The 16,799-nt window shown below is 55.6% G+C and overlaps 1 protein-coding gene across 1 annotated transcript; it reads right to left on the reverse strand.

Moving 5' to 3' along the window:
• Positions 1–2,625: 2,625 nt before the first annotated feature.
• Positions 2,626–4,913, reverse strand: LOC111149630 (cytochrome c oxidase subunit 8A, mitochondrial). Its single transcript, XM_022506808.1, has 2 exons — positions 4,678–4,913; positions 2,626–2,945 (listed from the first exon to the last, which is right to left on the reverse strand). The coding sequence occupies exons 1-2, from the start codon at positions 4,789–4,791 to the stop codon at positions 2,850–2,852; spliced, it is 210 nt and encodes a 69-aa protein (XP_022362516.1). The 5' UTR covers positions 4,792–4,913; the 3' UTR covers positions 2,626–2,849.
• Positions 4,914–16,799: the final 11,886 nt, after the last annotated feature.

The raw sequence follows: 16,799 nt of genomic DNA on the forward strand, positions 1-16,799 counted from the left end.
CGCCACCAATTTAGTGGCTTAAAATGACACAAATGTTTAACTTTACATAAAGTTCCTGAGGTAAGAGCTCTGGTATGGGTCTCAGCAGACGGAAGTCAAGGAATCTGCAGGCTGTGTTTCCTTCTGGAAGCTCTGGGAACCTGCTTCTACTCAGGCAGGCAGAGCCAGTTCCCTGCGCCTGTACGACTGAGGTCCCCGTGTTCTTGCTGGCTGTAACCTGAGGGCTGTCCCCAGTTCCCAGAGGCCACTGCATCTCTGAACTCATGACCCACTTTCACTGTCTTCAAAGCCAACCACCACGGGCAGAGTCCTTCTCGGGGGCCATCTCTGAGATACCCATCCTCTGCTGCTCTTCTTGTCCGACTTAAGGACTCCTGTGGTCCGCTGGGCCTACGGGATCATCTCCCATTTCAACAAGCTTACCACGAATCACATCTGTCAAGTCCCAGGATGAGGACACGGACATCTCTGAAGGGGCATTATTCTACCCACCACATCGCTGTTCCTTTACAATCATGAAAACAGGCTCAGAGAGGCCAGATGACTTGCTCAAGGTCATATAAGAAATGGCCAAGCCACGCCTCAAACCCAGGCCTGCTGATTCTCAATACACTTTTCTTGACTTTCTAGCATCTACCACGAGGGCAGCCTCCCTCAGCCGCGCGTGCCCTCCAGGGCAGACGCCTACACCTCCAGGCTCCTCGGGATCTAACACACACCCACACCGACTGATTAAATGCTATTTGGGAGCACAAGGAGCCTTGTGTTCTCGGCAGGGAATGGACCCAGGGCCCCAATTTGGTTAGGAATGAGAGAGGGATAGTGAAAGGTGGCCAGCTGTCAGACTTGGTGGCCATACTGAGCACCAAGGGGAGGATGGGGTTCAAGTGTGACAGGTGATTTGCACCCCACACTCTCCTCCAGCCCCATGTCCGCTGCAGGACTCAGCCAGCCAAGGAAGAGCAGGAACCAGAGCTGCTGACGGGCTCGCTGAGGACCTTCTCAGATGCGGACTCTGGAAGACGTGGCCCTGACCACTGGCTTCCCACCAACCTGAGCAGTGGCTTGAGATGCACAGCTTTGGGCTGAAGTTGTCCCTCCGCGTTCCAGGAGCACAAAAATGGGGGGACACCCAGTAGGAAGCCTTGGCAGTCCGTGTGGTTACCACAGAAACGCTCTTCTGGTGTCACATCGTTTCACGGCAGCTTCATGGCCTCCTCGGTGCCCACAGCAAACCCGAGCCAACCAAGACCCAAGTAGCTCGGAGCCCTCATTTCAGGAAGCGTGACCAGGAAAGCCTGCCAGAGTGAGGCGTGAGACAGAAGGCCCCGAGTTGTTCAGGAGGGTATCGCCATCCCCGCCCAGACAAGGGCTCCTGAGGAACCCGTGGGTGACCGCGGATGCCCCGCGCTCAGCTAACCCAGCCTGGCCCTCGGGATCCCATGTGGATCATCCCCCTTCCGTGGTCAGTGGCCCAACCCGCACAACCTCTGGGCCCTCTAACCCCAGACAAAAAGTCTGGTTTGTGTTCAAGGAAAGCCTTTTAGGAGGCAGGCAACCAACTCCCCACCCCTCAGGGAAGCAAGCATAGGCAGGAGTCGGGTGCTGGGTCCCAAGAGCGACACTTGGGCTCATGAGCATCAGAGACCGAAAGAACAGGCTGGGAAAGGCTAGACCGAGGGAGGGTAGGAGCCACACTCAGCTTCGTTACCAGATGCGAGGAAGCACAAGCCCCTCGGAAGAAGGGTTGGGGGCCGTGTGCAGGCACCCGGGGCCTAAAGTCAGCCACACGCTCGCGCCTCAGATCCACAGGGGACACTGAACCTGTCTGTTGAGTCACTCAGCACACCCCAGCAGAGCTGCGGCCTCCTCCACAGCGGGGGGCCCACAGGTCTGAACGTTCTTTCCAGACGCGTGCAGTCGTGCAGTCTTTATCCGGGCTCAGTGTGGAGCGCTTCCCAGGCCCCATCCCAGCAGGGAGACACCCACAGCCACCACAGGGTCGCCGAGGAAGGGCGCTGGGCATGGAGGAGCGGCAGAGGCCCCGAGCCAAGAAAGGGAAGAGACAGGGAAGCAGGGAGGGAGGATGAGGAAGCCAGTCAGCCCACGAGCATTTGTAGACACAGGACTAAAAGGCGCCTTGGGGCTGACATGAAAAAGCAAGATATGATGGAACGCCTCCATCTACGAAGGACAAGCAGCTCCGGAGAAATGGCTGGAGCCCCTGGCCGAGGAGCAAAGGGGAGGCTGGCCCCACGCGGAGGGCTTCCAGCTGCAGGGCCAGCCCCAGTGAGAAGGGCAGACACACAAATGTACGCACAGCACCGCCCTGAGCTTGGCACACGCAAGAGAGCTAGAGGGGACAAGCCAGGGGGGCTGCCCCGTGACAACAGGAGCATGTGTCCTCCCCAGAAGCCAGAAAACACTCAAACACAGGAAAGCAGGCAAAGGAAGCAGCACTCCCAGGCAGCCAGAACGGCTGAGCACGCAGGACCTGCCACAGGACCGCCAGCCAGCAGGGACGGCCGGCGCGCCGGGCCTTCTTCTCCACACCCCCGCCCAACAGCAGCCTCAGCTGAAGTATGGAGGCAGGAGCCCAGGCCAACCGCACACCGAGTTTCGGAAGCAAGGTTTAAGTAGACTTTATTGTCACAAGGAGGGCCCTACCGAGAAGGGCCTCATAAACCAATACACGTGGTCCCAGGATGTCACCATGGAGAAATGGAAAGGTCATGATTGAGGATGAGGTCACTGTAACTGAAGGACATGATCCGGCCAGGAATGCAGCAGACATGATCAGGAGAGGCCGGGGTGGTCAAGTCACAGGGTGAGGGACAGGACAGCCCCCTTCACTCCCGCTTCTTGTAGCTCTCCAGATGCGACAGGACCCAACCCGATGGCAGGAGGCAACACAGGAAGCAGGCGGTGAGCCCAACAGCGACATCCTACAGAGCACAAGAAAGAAGGAACCCGCAGAATAAGGACTCCCCCAGGCTTCCCGTAGTCTGAGCAGTTTTCCAGGCAGCAGAAAGCTGAGCGCCTGGGTGGCTCAGTTGTTAAGCATCTACCTTCGGCTCATGTCATGATCCCAGCATCGTGGGATCAAGCCCCATATCGGGCTCCCTCTCCGACTCCCCCATACTTGTGTTCCCTCCCTCGTTATCTCTGTCATAAATAAAATCTTTAAATAAATAAATAAATAAATAAAGCCCCTTCCAGGGAGTCAGGATTCCGGCTCCAGAGGAGGGACACAGCAGATCCAAGGCCTACTCTAGGCCTTGAGGTAAAGGGTCAGATATGGGGGTGGGGAGCAGCCTGGGTTAGGATCCACAGAACAATCAATCCACCACGAGATGATAAAGTGAAGGGACAGAAACAAGGATTTAAACCTGTTTGGTCTATTGGGATCCAGGAACCTTGCATAGTCTGATAAGGTAAAATGTACTTCCCCTTCTTTGCCTTAAAAAAAAACCCCATCTGGGTGGCTCAGTGGGTTAAGCCACTGCCTTCGGCTCAGGTCATGATCCCAGGGTCCTGGGATCGAGTCCCACATCGGGCTCTCTGCTCGGTGGGGAGCCTGCTTCCCTCTCTTTCTCTCTCTGCCTGCCTCTGTCTACTGTGATCTCTCTCTGTCAAATAAATAAATAAAATCTTAAAAAAAAAAACAAACCATCTCTTCTGGGTGCTTGGCTGCCTCAGTCAGTGAAGCATGAAGCTCTTGATTTCAGGGTTAGAAGTTCAAGCCCCACACCGGGTGCAGAGATTACTTAAAAAATAAAATCTTAAACAAAAAACCCCAAAAGAACCCCTCTCTTCACATCTCCTTTCCAGGACTGCGATTCAACCTTTGAAGCTGGGGACAAAAAAGACTTTTCACAGCCACCTCCATACTCCCCACAGCAGTTACGATCACAGCACAAGTTGGTGGTTAGACATGAGTTCAAATTTCTTCTTTGCTACTGGAGGTTTGACTTCTGACAACTGAATACAGTGCTCCTAGATTTCGGATCCCTCAACCACGAACTAGAAAGGATGGCCCTTTGTTCTCAGGGTCCCGGGCACGGGCGCAGCAGTCTTGCTAGTGCCCAGCACGCAGCAGGCGCTCAGCAGACGCCAGGTGCCATTAGGGTCGCTACCATTTCTTCAATCACAGAGCTCTTCGGCCTCTGATCCTCACAGGGGCCCGCAGACTTGGATTCTCAAGACTGGCATTCAAGATCGAGTTCCGCCGCGGAGGCAAATGCATAAAAGCGCCAAACAGGTGAAAGTCATTTAGGGTTAAACTCTCCCACATTTCTGGAAATTACCAAGACCCGCCTTCCCTAATAAATGAACAACGGCAACAACCATCATCGTCGCTGACAGTCGTCAGGCACCCCCAGTAAACGATAAGGCTTAGAGAGAGGGCTAAGGGCTCGAGACTGCACAGCGTGTAAGCGACAGGAATGTGACTGGCAGGATCTGACCCGAGATCCTAGGGTTGACTGATCCCCGACTGTTGCCTGGGCACTGTCCCTTTCGTTCACGCCCTCCAGACACGCCCGAGCCAGCATTGCAGCCCCCCGCTAGGCTGCGGGCCGCGAGGTCCCGGGTGCCAGACCCTCCAGCCCCGAACTCGCCGCAGGACCCCAGTCTGGCCCGCTCCATCTCCCGTGCCCTTCCCGCCCCATTCCTCACCATGGTCCCGAGCTCCTCCCGCGGCGGCTTGGAATGCATCTGGGCACGCTGCACCGGGAGCCTCCGGGTGAGACCCGTCAGGCCCCTCAGCAGCTGCACCGCGAGCAAAGACATAGCTGCACGGAATGACTATGGACAGCAGCCCGCAGTAGCCCAAGGTCGGGAAGTCAAAATGGCGGTGCGGGACGGAAATTCCGGCGCCGGGGAGGCCGGAAAAGAGCGGCCCGGAAGTCTCCCGGAAATGACGCAGGGACACACCTCCCGCCCCGCCCCCGTCATTTTTTGGCGCGTTCCTCGAAAGAGCCAATCGACGCCATCCCACCACCGATGGGCGGGGCACGAAGGGGCGTTTCTTTCAGTTATGTACCCCCCCTCCAATGTCAGTTGAGTGACACCAGAATCACCCAATCACATACCCAGAAACGAGGGGGCATTCCTGACTCCTCCCTCCATTCATACTCTTAAATCCCTCTATTCAGAAATTCTCCTTCTCCGCCAGGCCTCCGTTGTTTCTGGCTGGACCCCCTGACACCAACCTTGTAATTGAATTCTCATTAATGTTACCCTTTCCAATTCCAGTCTCCATGCAGTGGCAACCGGTCTCTCATCCCCTTCCTTTCTTCTTTCCTTCCTGGCTCCCTCCCTTCCCATCTTTTTTAAATATATATATTTTAAGATTTTATTTTTTTTAAGATTTTATTTATTTGACAAACAGAGATCGCAATAGGCAGAGAAGCAGGCAGAGAGAGAGGAGGAAGCAGGCTCCCTGCTGAGCAGAGAGCCTGATGCGATGCGATGCGGGGCTCAATCCCAGAACTCTGGGATCATGACCTGAGCGGAAGGCAGAGGCTTTAACCCACTGAGCCACCCAGGCGCCCCTTAAGATTTTATTTATTTGACAGACAGAGATCACAAGTAGGCAGAGAGGCCGCTGAGCAGGGAGCCCGATGCACTGGGTTGGATCCCAGGAGCCTGGGATCATGACCTGAGACAAAGGCAGAGGCTTTAACTCACTGAGCCACCCAGGCACCCCAATTTTTTTTTTTTTTTTTTTGACAGAGAGAGAGAGATCACAAGTAGGCAGGCAGAGAGAGAGGGGAAGTAGGCTCCCCGCTGAACAGAGAGCCCGACGTGGGTCTTGATCCCAGGACCCTGAGACCATGACCCGAGCTGAAGGCAGAGGCACCCCCCTTATTTTTTAAACATAAATCTAACAAAGTCATACACTTACTTAAAAAACCTTCAGTGGCACCCCACTGCTAGACAAAAATCCCAATTCCTGGATATCAATGTCCAGCCTCATTTCTACTTACTCCACACTTTCCTCCTCGCTCTCTGATCCTCTCCACCCCCAAGCCTTTGCTTCTTTGTATCTTAAGTTCTACCTAGAACACTTTTCACTTACCTAGCCTTCCTCTTTCATGTCAACTCCTACTTCCATGCCTCTACTTACTGATACAGTTTATCATACATATATATATAATTTTATATTATGTATAAAATTATATATATACATAATTTTAGATTTCATTTATTTGACAGAGAGAGACACGGTGAGAGAGGGAACACAAGCAGGGGGCGGGAGAGGGAGAAGCAGACTCCCCACAGAGTGGGAAGCCAGATGTGGGGCTCCATCCCAGAACCCTGGGATCCCAACCCGAGCTGAAGGCAGACGCTTAGCCACTGGGCCACCCAGGCGCCTCTATTTGCCAAATATTTACTAGTCCCTACTGTCTGCCAGGAACTGTTGCAGACAAGGTGGACAAGGACTCCTTTATCACAGAACTGACATTCCAGAGGGGAGAGACGGACAATAAACAAGCACTTAATGAGAAGCTATCCAAAGTGCTCTGATGTGATAGGAAGTGGCAGGGAGGGTGGCACTGCATCAGGAAGCCTGTGCCACCTTTGTTAAGCACTACCCACAGGGTCAGTCTCTGTCCTTAGATTGGGGGCCACGCAGAACATGTGTCTGGTTCGCCACTGTTCCCAAAGAGGCCGGCACACGTCACGAGGGAATTGCTATTATTTCAAATTTAATTTTTTTCTTTTTTTTTTAATATTTTATTTATTTATTTGACAGACAGAGATCACAAGTAGGCAGAGAGGCAGGCAGAGAGAGAGGAGGAAGCAGGCTCCCTGCAGAGCAGAGAGCCCGATGCGGGGCTCGATCTCAGGACCCTGGGATCATGACCTGAGCCAAAGGCAGAGGCTTTAACCCACTGAGCCACCCAGGCGCCCCAGTTTTTGTTTTTTGTTTTTTGTTTTTTTTTTTAACAAATGAGGAAATAAGCTTAGAGACCTGGGTGATCTGATCTGCTCAAGATAACACAGCTACAAGGCTGCCTCGCCAGGATTCCAGGGCAGGTCTATCTGCTCCAAAACCCATGCTTTTAATGGTCACATAAGCTACTGCAGAGGGAGTTTCCAGAAGTTCCAGTTTGGACATCATGGGCAATGGTATCAGACACTCTGGCAGGGGGTGGGGTGGGGTAGGGTGAGATGGCAAGATGAAGCAGGGAAATTGAGGGCTCCGTTTTATTTTTATTTATTTATTAACTTTTATTTGACAGAGAGAGAGATCACAAGTAGGCAGAGAGGCAGGCAGAGAGAGAGGAGGGGAAGCAGGCTCCCCGCCGAGCAGAGAGCCCGATGCGGGGCTTGATTCCAGGACCCTGGGATCATGACCTGAGCCGAAGGCAGAGGTTCAACTCACTGAGCCACCCAGGTGCCCCTTATTTTATTTTTAATTAATTAATTGCCTCTATTTTTTACAAGGGACTTTATTTTTTTAAGAGGAGAGCGACAGATGGGGTGCTTGGGTGGCTCAGTGGGTTAAAGCCTCTGCCTTCCACACAGGTCATGATCTCAGGGTCCTGGGATGGAGCCCAGCATCAGGCTCTCTGCTGGGCAGGGAACCTGCTTCCCTTCCTCTCTCTCTGCCTACTTGCGGTCGGTCTCTGTCTGTCCAATAAATAAATAAAATCTTTAACAAAAAAAAAAAAAAAAAAGAGGAGAGTGACAGAGAGAACATGAGCATGTGCAAAGGGCGAAGCAAACTGTCTGCTGAGCAGGGAGCCCCACTCGGGGCTCCATCCCAGGATCCTGAGACCAGGACCTGAGCCAAAGGCAGACACTTAACTGAGCCACCCAGGTGCCCCAAGCGACTTCATTTTAGAACAGCTCTGTCTTGGGTACTGGGCTGGGTTAGTCCGCAGAGCATGCAGCTCTTGCTTTCAGGTTTGTGAGTTCATGCCCCATGTTGGGTGCAGAGTTTACTTAAAATCTATATATTAAAAAAATAAAAAAAAAAATAGAATGGCTCTGCCTCTGCTGTTTTTCTTTTCCTCTAGGCCCCATTTCTGAATAAGCCAAAGAACCTGTTCCCACTTCAAGGGGGAAGCAAGGAAGTGAATCATCCTCTGAGTTTTGTCCTAGGTCCAAAACACCTGGTAACGCCTAAGAGCCAGATTCCAAACACGTTCCAGGCTATTGGTTTCCAACAAACCCTGACTGACCCTGGCATCAATACCCCTACCTTCAGTAATTTATGAATCACACCTACTGTTCGCCTGACGCTAGCCTGTGATCTGAGCCTACCCCAGATTCCTGAAGGGACGCGTACCCTAGATCCCTTCCCAGTACAAATCCCTATCCCCAGCGATGCTGAAACTTACTCTCCTTTCCCTTCCAAGTTCTCCCAGACACTCCATCTGCCAGTCTCTAGCTGTCACTTACACTACTCAATAAACTGTTTCCAGTTTCTCTGGCTCGTGTTTGGTTTCTATCCTGTGTGAAGCTGAGGCCCCTCTTGGCTGGTTATGAGCGATCCCTGCCCTGGGTCTTCAGACCCAGCCTGCCTGCATCAGAGAGACTGGGAGAACAGGGGCTGTGGAAGAGAAACCTCAGCCCCAGAGGGGCAGGGAGTGTGTGTCGGGGTGGGGGGTGGGGAGGCTCACAGAAAGGTAGCAACAGACCCAGAGTGCCCCCAACAGACTGTGCCTGAACTTCTGGAGGAACGGGGCTCCCAGGCCCTGAGCTACCCGGGACCCTTCTCCCCTCCTCCCCTCCTCCTCCTCCTCCCCTTCCTGACAATTGTTGACATCCCTGCGGTCTGGGCCCAGCCCCACCCCCCAGCTACCAGGCCCCTTTCCCTCACCCTGCCCGGGCCTTGGCAAACAGCCCAAGACAGATGTTTCCCAACCACCCCCCCCCCCACCACCTCCATCCCAAGAGGCACAGCCTAGGGGCATCAGACACTGGTGGCTGTCACTGGGAGAAGGATGGGGCAGGGACCTCCCTGCTGCCCTACTGGCTTTGTCCTTCTGCCAAAGCAATAATGCCCAGATTAGAGCACAGCCAGGCAGGAGACCCAGAGACTTTAGGGCGGGCCCTTCTGGGGTTCCCTGGGTTACTCCCTGGGGAACCACACATTCTCTGGCAGGAGGCAAAGGAGAGGTTTCGGTGCTCTGTTCCCCAGCTCTCCTCATCGCCCTGGTGATCCGGCTTCTCTCAGACGCTGGGCAAGGAAGAGCCAGGTGGGGCCTGAGGGCCGCCCCTGAGTCTACAAACCCCAGGGCAGGTTTGCACCTGGGTCTGCCTTTCGGATTCTTACCAACAAGACTGATTTGGCCCCAGCCCCCCTCCAGGGACCTGTCCCCCAAGCCAGGGACAGCCCCGCATGGTGCACCGATACAGCAAAACAGCACAGAGCAGAACCCCGAGAGAGCACACTACAGCCACAGACAGCAGGGGAGTCCCACAGACGTGCTGGGGAGCGGAAGAGGCCATGCTAGACACGCTGAGGACTGCTTGGTCCCCCCCCAAACAAAGGGCAGCAGCGGGGGAGGGGAGCAGATGTCAAGTGGTGGGACTTCTGGGGGGAGGAGGGAGGGCACAGGATCCCCCAGAGGCCCGCTAGTGACAAAATCATGTTCACTGCAATGATTCCATCACGAGTGTGGCTGTCTGTTCACGACTTATGCAAATTTCTGTTTGTCTGCTACACTTCAGTTTAAAAAGTTCAAAACAGATAAGAAAAATGCAAGGAAAACAAATGTGTGATATGATCTCATTGTCATAAAACAAATAAATATCTAGGGGCGCCTGGGTGGCTCAGTGGGTTAAAGCCTCTGCCTTCAGCTCAGGTCGTGATCCCAGGGTCCTGGGATCGAGCCCCGCATCGGGCTCTCTGCTCAGCGGGACGCCTGCTTCCTCCTCTCTCTCTGCCTGTCTCTCTACCTACTTGTGATCTCTATCTGTCAAATGAATAAATTTAAAAAAAATAATAAATAAATAAATAAATATCTAGAGAGGTAGGTGCCCAAGGATAAAAGGCTGGGAGGGGACACACACACACACACACTCAGATTCTTGGAAGGCTCTGGCTCTATGGGCATGAGGCCTAGAGGTCCCAGTCTGGGTCCTAGTTCTGATCCCAGGGCCCAGACTGTCCCCCCACTTGCCTCTCCATGAATGGGGCAGTAGGAATAGATCGCAAGCCTTGGGGCTAGATAGTGACGCTGGTCCCCACTCCTGAGACCAGCGTCACCATCCAGGCCCCCAAGGTTCTGAGGGTCATATATGGGCTGAGGAGATACTAGGTCCCCCATCTCACAGCTGCCCCACCAGGCCCCACCAGCCATACAGGCAAGAGAAACACTGGGGACCCCCACCTTGGGCCTGGGACCTTATTCAAGGTGCTGGCCCCACAGCGGCTCTGTCCAAACATGGAACCCATGAGGCCTGGGGAGGGGCTGAGCCCTCAGATGCCCCCTCCCGCAGCACACACCCTTCAGGAGCTCACCACCTGCTGGAGCACCTAACCCCCCCCCCCACTCCGGAGCTGCTAAGAACCTGGCCTAGACTCTCCTCCTGGCATGAGGAGTGGGTGCTAGGCACTGGACCCAGGCCAGGCAGAGGGGAGGGCTACGGGTGAGGGAGCCCCCCACTAGGGTTCTCACTGAGGACAGCCATAGCCTGTCCACAGGCCTGGAAGGTACTGTCTCCCGGGGGTGGGGGGTGGCATCAGAGGCCCTATCCAGAAGGGGCTGTAGATCCCAAACTAATTTGCTGGGTTACCTAGAGAATGGCCCTTTCCCTTCCTGGTTCTCAGGGGTTCCCCTATCTGCAAAATGGGGGCTTTCCTGCAAAGTCCAGCGGAAGAAAGAGGTAGGAGGGGCTGTCGTCACCAGAAGGCGAAGGCTGACAGGGAAACCTAAACTGGCACTGGTCCAGGCAGGGCAAGGAGTCACCAGGGTGGGTGCAGGCCCGGAGGGGCATCTGCTCTTCCTGGGGCACAGCTGTCAGACAGCTTGGGGAGGGAGGGAGCGAGGGAGGGAGGGAGGTGTAGAGCAACAAGGGGGTGCTGCTCTCCCCAGTGGAATGCAGCTGTCCTGCCCAGCACCCCAGGGGGTGGCAGCTGGTTGGAAAGTTTCAGCCACCCCCCCCCACTCTCCAGGAGCCAAGCCGAGGTTAACCCCTTCCGGCCCACAGCCCACAGCCCACAGCCAGCAGCCATGTGTGACGGCGCTCATGGGCTCCATGCTACAGGCACTCAGGCTTGGTGAAGCCCAGGGGCGCAGGAATGGCAGGGGCTGCCCATTCACCATGGCTGACAGCCCACAGGACTCCCGGGAGGACTTCATCAGGTCCGCAAAGCTGCTCCTGGCTCCATGATCTAGATGGGTACCTGGGACCAGAGGAGCCGTGGAGCTGCCAGGCTGGACCACCCCCCAAGCACACCCAAGCACCCCTCCCACCCCCAGCCCCATCTCCCCAGGGTGTGCTGGTGGGCCTGGGCCAAAAGGAGCATCCTGCGCTGCTCGTGGAGGCCTCAGTCAACCTCAAGGCCAAAAGGGAAAAGATGATCCAGGTCATGGTAGAGGCCTTGACCTTTCTTGCCAAGTCTGTGTGCCACTGCCATCTGCCTCTGGCTGTAGCCCTGAGGACCAGTGTACCAGAGCCCCAGGCCTCACTCCTCTCCTGCAGTGACCCTCTGCCTTCTGGACCCCTAGCCTGGACCCCCCAGCTCCTAATCCTTAGCTCTTCTCTCAGCCACAGGATCCCTGGCCTTTTCTCCATCCTGCAGCCCAGGACAAGTCCCCCATTCTTTCTCATTGTTCTCGATACCCCATCTCTCAGCTGGGCCCCCAGAAGGTCCTAAGACCTTGCACCTGACAGTCCCATCCTGGGACCCTCACACCCCTCCAGCCACTTTCCCTGTCCCTTCTCACTGCCTGTACCCACCATTCAGGCACAGCTGCCCCAGGAGTGCAGGCCACCTCTTTGGTCCCCCTCTCAGTCTACTCCCCGGGCATCAGACTGGACCCCAGGGATGGCAGTGCTCACTGTGGGCCCCTCCGTGAGGTTGTACTCTGCCCCTCACCCCCCAGCACTGGGCCCCGGGCTGCCCGGGGCCTCACTAGCTCCTGAAGATCCTGCTGAAGCAGCAGCCTGGGTACTTCCTGTCACAACTGGTGGAAGGGGAGGAGTCAGGAGGCCACCCCAGGCCTACTCCCTGCAAGCCTCCACTCCTGGACCAGGGCAAGACCCCCAGCAACACGGGGTCCCCTTCCGTTCCAGGGCCCTGGAGCAAACAATCCTTCAGGGAAGAGGGCTGGACCCAGTCCCGGGGGTGTGGGGGGTGTGCAGCGGTGCAGCAGCCGCCAGCTCCAGCTCTGCTCCCTCCCCTTGGCGCCTGGCTGTGACCCCCCAACCTGTTCTCCAAGACAAACAGCCTCAGGCCCTTCTCAGGGCCCTTCCCGCTAACTTTGGGCTGGTCTACACTAAGCACCTAAGCACGGGGCAGTGCGGTCAGACCTCAGTCCCAGCCTGGGGAGCCCTCCCCCTGCGGGCCCATGGCAAATGCTCACCTTCCTCCCACGAAGATCGCACAGCGGGGACTCCTAGAGCCACAGCGTGAGTTTACAGGTTCATCTCTGCTTCCACATGGGCCCCTCCAGGAAACGGAAAGCCACGTGTGCACATGTGCTGTGGGAGGGCTCGCTCAGGGGCTGCTCTCCAATCTGGGCGGGTGATGGGATGCAGAGGGGACTAAGTCTGAGGGGACTAAGCGGGCTGCAGGTTCTGAAGCTGGGACACCCGGTGAGCTCTGGCATAGCCTGCCTCTCCTTGAACCCATCACTCTTTCTTCCCCGTCCAGTTGATGGGGAGATCACATGGGATGTCCAGGAAAAGCCAAGGTAGGGAGCCCTACAGTGAGGGCCAGAGGGCTTCAGCCGCCCGCTCGGCTCTGGAAAGAGCTACAAAGCTGACTGACGGATGAGTTATCACTACGGGCCACCGGCCACCGGCCACCGGCCACCGGCGGGCCGTCCCAACACCCTCCTCCAGGCCTCCTTTGCAGCAAGCCTGTGTCCCCACAGGACGGCCACGCCTCCACCTTGGCCTTCTCAACAGGCCAGCTTTGTTTCTCTAGGCCAAGCCCTGAGAGGGAAGACAGGGCCTTGAGACCGACAGGTGCCTGGATCCACGAGGCGACCTAGAGCTCCATCAGCAAGTGTGGTGCTGATGTCCACAGAGCCCTTTGCCGACCACATCCTGCCTGGGCGCCACCGTGTACCTGGGCACTGCGGACTGGGCACGGGAAATCACAGTCGCCCGCACCCGAAGATCAAGGCGGTTGAACAGACACTTTCAAAACCTGGTAGCGGACGGGACGCCTGGGTGGCTCAGTTGGTTGGACAACTGCCTTCGGCTCAGGTCATGATCCTGGAGTCCTGGGATCGAGTCCCGCATCGGACTCCCAGCTCCACGGGGAGTCTGCCTCTCTCTCTGACCTTCTCCTTGCTCATGTGCTAATAAATAAATAAAATCTTTAAAAAAAAAAAAAAAAAAAAAAAAGAACAAAACCTGGTAGTGGAAATCACGGGGCAACCAGGTTGCTTCCACTGGCAAAACAGTCCTTTTCAAACCAGCTCATGCCCTGAGTGAAGGGGAAAACTTCTCCTGCGGGGATGGTGCCTCTTATTCCGTCAGCTCGCCGAAGGTGTGTCACCCCGTCCCACTGGAGAGAAGCAGCTTCTGCTGCAGCCGCAGGGAGGGCTGCAGGCACTCACCGGAGGACCAAAGAGGGGTCCTAGCCCCTCAAAGAGGTGGGCACAGTCCCCAGGCAGCAGGGACCAAGGAGGGGGTCCATACCCTTCCAATCCTGCCCATTTGCCCTGTGACAAATGGATGTCGTTCCAAGGAATTCCTGCCTCAGATTAAAACAGCCTGCAAGGAACAAAGAACTTGGGCGGGAGGATGGCGGGGACAGAATTTTGTCACATGGGAAATCTGTTGTATGATTAGCCCAGTGAAATGCTCTCTTCCTTCCTAAGGGTTGTGATGCCTCTCTTGCTGCTCCCAAGGTAAGGCAACAGCACAAGTCATCCCCGGGAGGGAGGACAATTGGGGACGGCTTGTCTCACTCATACGGACACCCACCAAACAGCTGTTAACCCTGCTCCCCCTTCCCCAGATCATGGCCTTGCCTGAGCACAATACTCCCTGTGGCCTGGGGCTCCCCCTGGCCTCCTCTCTCCCCCTACCCCCCACCTCCTAGCAGATAGGATCACCAAGCAGAAGCCTGGTGAGGCTGGCCCCTGCAGTGTCCACAGGAAGTGCTTCTGAACCCCAGAAGCCCTGTCCTAGCTTACTTCCTGCCTCTCCTCCCAGCTCACCCAGAGCCAGGGACTGGCAAGAGTCCTGCCCCGGAGAAGCTGCGTAGCCCCGTCTGTCACATGCCAGGGGCCGAGCCTCTCCCAGCTCGTAACTTTCCTGTCCTGTCAGGCCTGACCAGTTACCCTTCCTCTGAGCCTTTTCCTTTTGTGAGTGGAGGGAAAAGGGCTTTGGAATCTTTTTAAGAGAAGGGGAATATTCGGAGTAAGCCGACAGTGTAAAAGGGAGGAAAGAAACACCGACACTCTCAACCTAGTGAACTCCCACACAAGTGCACACACGTTTAGCCAAAATGTCAAATGTTGCAACGCCTGGCTTGGGACTCTGTCCAAGATGCAAAGCGGACATCCCTTGTAAGACTTCTGACCCCCACCCAGGGCCAGTGGGAAGTGGCACACACATTCCCCCCTCTGACTGCTCACCACAGACACCCTAAAGTTTCCTCAGGCCAAGGCTTCTTTCGCAGCAAGGGGCATGGGGCCGCACAGCTTTGTGCCTCCCAGGGTTTCGGCCCAATGATGGGACAGTGTGACGGCCTGGGGTGTCCCCCGAGACCACACTGCCCATGGCACCCCAGCATCAGGACACGATCCCAGCAGCTGAACAAAGTATCTTTTATTTGTGACATACAAATACAACCAATGCAAAAAGAGATCACTTTTCCCTTTGATTCCAGTGATAACAAGTTGCTAAAGAAAAAAAAAATATATATCAAGGAGTTTATCTTCAATTTCCTCTAAAAAAAAAAAAACCAGAAAGGGTTAAAAAGAACCATACGCATGTCATACACACATTTGACATCAACAAAAATAACCTGAAATAGAGTGAATACAACTAAAAAAAAAAGGAAAATCTTAAAAAATATTTTAACATGCCCCAAACAAAACACACAAAACAGCCGGAGAACAAAAGGCCTGCTCTGTTTCTCAAAACCAAGACCTGGGGAAGTGGAGAAAGACGGATGTCTGAGACGTGAACGGGCCCAACACCAAAACACAGGGAGCTGCTGGTCTCCTGCCCCCACGCGGGCCCCCGAGCCGCCCCGCAGGAAACAGGCGGCAGAGGCTGCAGGAGCAGGTGTGGCACTGAGCCCTCCATCTGCCGGTGGGCTCGGTGGCAGGTGTCCGACAAGTGCAGAGAAAACAACATACACTGAACTCACCTTATGAGGAATTTACAGTGGGGTTCCTTTTGATCCCCTTGAGTGGGAGGTATCAGAAATCCATGATCTAAGACAATAAATATTTATCTGTTCTGTGTCAACAGACAGGGATCAAAGGAAAAAAAAATTCCTAAACATGCTTCTGTCATTCCATGATTCCTGGAAGGAGCCCACCAATACCCTCCCAGCAATTTAAAATGCCCCCACCCCTCCCCCCACAGAACCCCCTGGGAGGCGGAAGGCAGGGGCAGAGACGGGCTTACTCCAGTGGAAAGCTGCAAGGCCTTCTCTGAGGGAGTGCCGCGTCGCATGCTGCCCGCGGGGTCAACAGCATCACACAGCACTCTGCAGAAGGCTGGGCTGGGCAGGGGAGGCCAAGCGCACAGGCCCCTGCACAAGCAGGAAAGTGGGGAAGATCAGCTCCGGGGAGACCCGCCAGCAGAGACCACCTGAGTCAGGGCAGAGCGTGGGGCAGACTGTAAAGTCGGAACAGACAGACCTCCAAGAGCGCAACTCCACAAAGGCTAGAACCTTTAAGACACTCCCTAAAGCAGGGCTCAAGGAGGTCCAAAGGGAGGCGGCAGGTGCTTTTTCCTGGATAAGGATTTGGTCATTTTCTTCCCTGGAAGGGGCACAAGGCCCAGAGACCAGGGCAAGTGTAAGCTCTGATCCACAGTCTCCCTATCCCGTGAGAGAAGAGGAAGGCCTTCTCCCTCTGCTCCAGTCCGAGGCCACAGGGTGACACTGGAGATGGAGGAGAGGAGAGCAGCGGTCTGGCCACCAAGAGGCATTCCTGCTGCAGCTGGGGGGCTGCCAGCCAGGGCAGTGGCACCAGGCCTCACTGAGGCAGCGAGGGGCAAGGCTGGGGAGTGCAGGCGGTGGGGCCTGCTGCTGGCTGGGGGCTCTCTGCAAAGGGAGGGCGGCGACCCCCTCAGAGAGTGATCAGCACCAAGATATGAGAGGCAACAGCACTGAAGAGGCCGGGAACCCGAGGGGTCCTTCTGGGGGAAGATGAAGGGCTCCCTAATGTAATTCTTCCCCTTGAGAGTAAGAACAGAGGTACTGGGTGAGGTGAGCTGGGGGAAGACAAGTGGTGGTGGGGCGACGGAGAGGAACTGGCAGGACCTCTGGCTTGTTTCTGTGACGGGACAGCTCAAGTCACTGCCAGATCAAGAGGTTTGGCTAGAAAGCAGCAAAGTCCGGAAGCCCAGAGAAGCAACTCTCTTCCTGGGGGGGGGGGGGGGGGGGCGCCCCCCCCCCCCCCCCCCCCCCCCCC

Source organism: Enhydra lutris, unplaced genomic scaffold (assembly GCF_002288905.1).
Source record: "Enhydra lutris kenyoni isolate GAN:26980312 unplaced genomic scaffold, ASM228890v2 scaffoldscaffold22, whole genome shotgun sequence".
NCBI classification, from domain to species: Eukaryota; Metazoa; Chordata; class Mammalia; order Carnivora; family Mustelidae; genus Enhydra; species Enhydra lutris.

Bases quoted from the DNA above. Each gene is read 5' to 3' on its own strand.
- LOC111149630 (XM_022506808.1), bottom strand. From the start codon at position 4,791: ATGTCTTTGCTCGCGGTGCAGCTGCTGAGGGGCCTGACGGGTCTCACC. The intron at 2,946-4,677 runs GTGAGGAATGGG...TGTGCTCTGTAG, and splicing joins GGGAGGAGCTCGGGACCATG to GATGTCGCTGTTGGGCTCAC.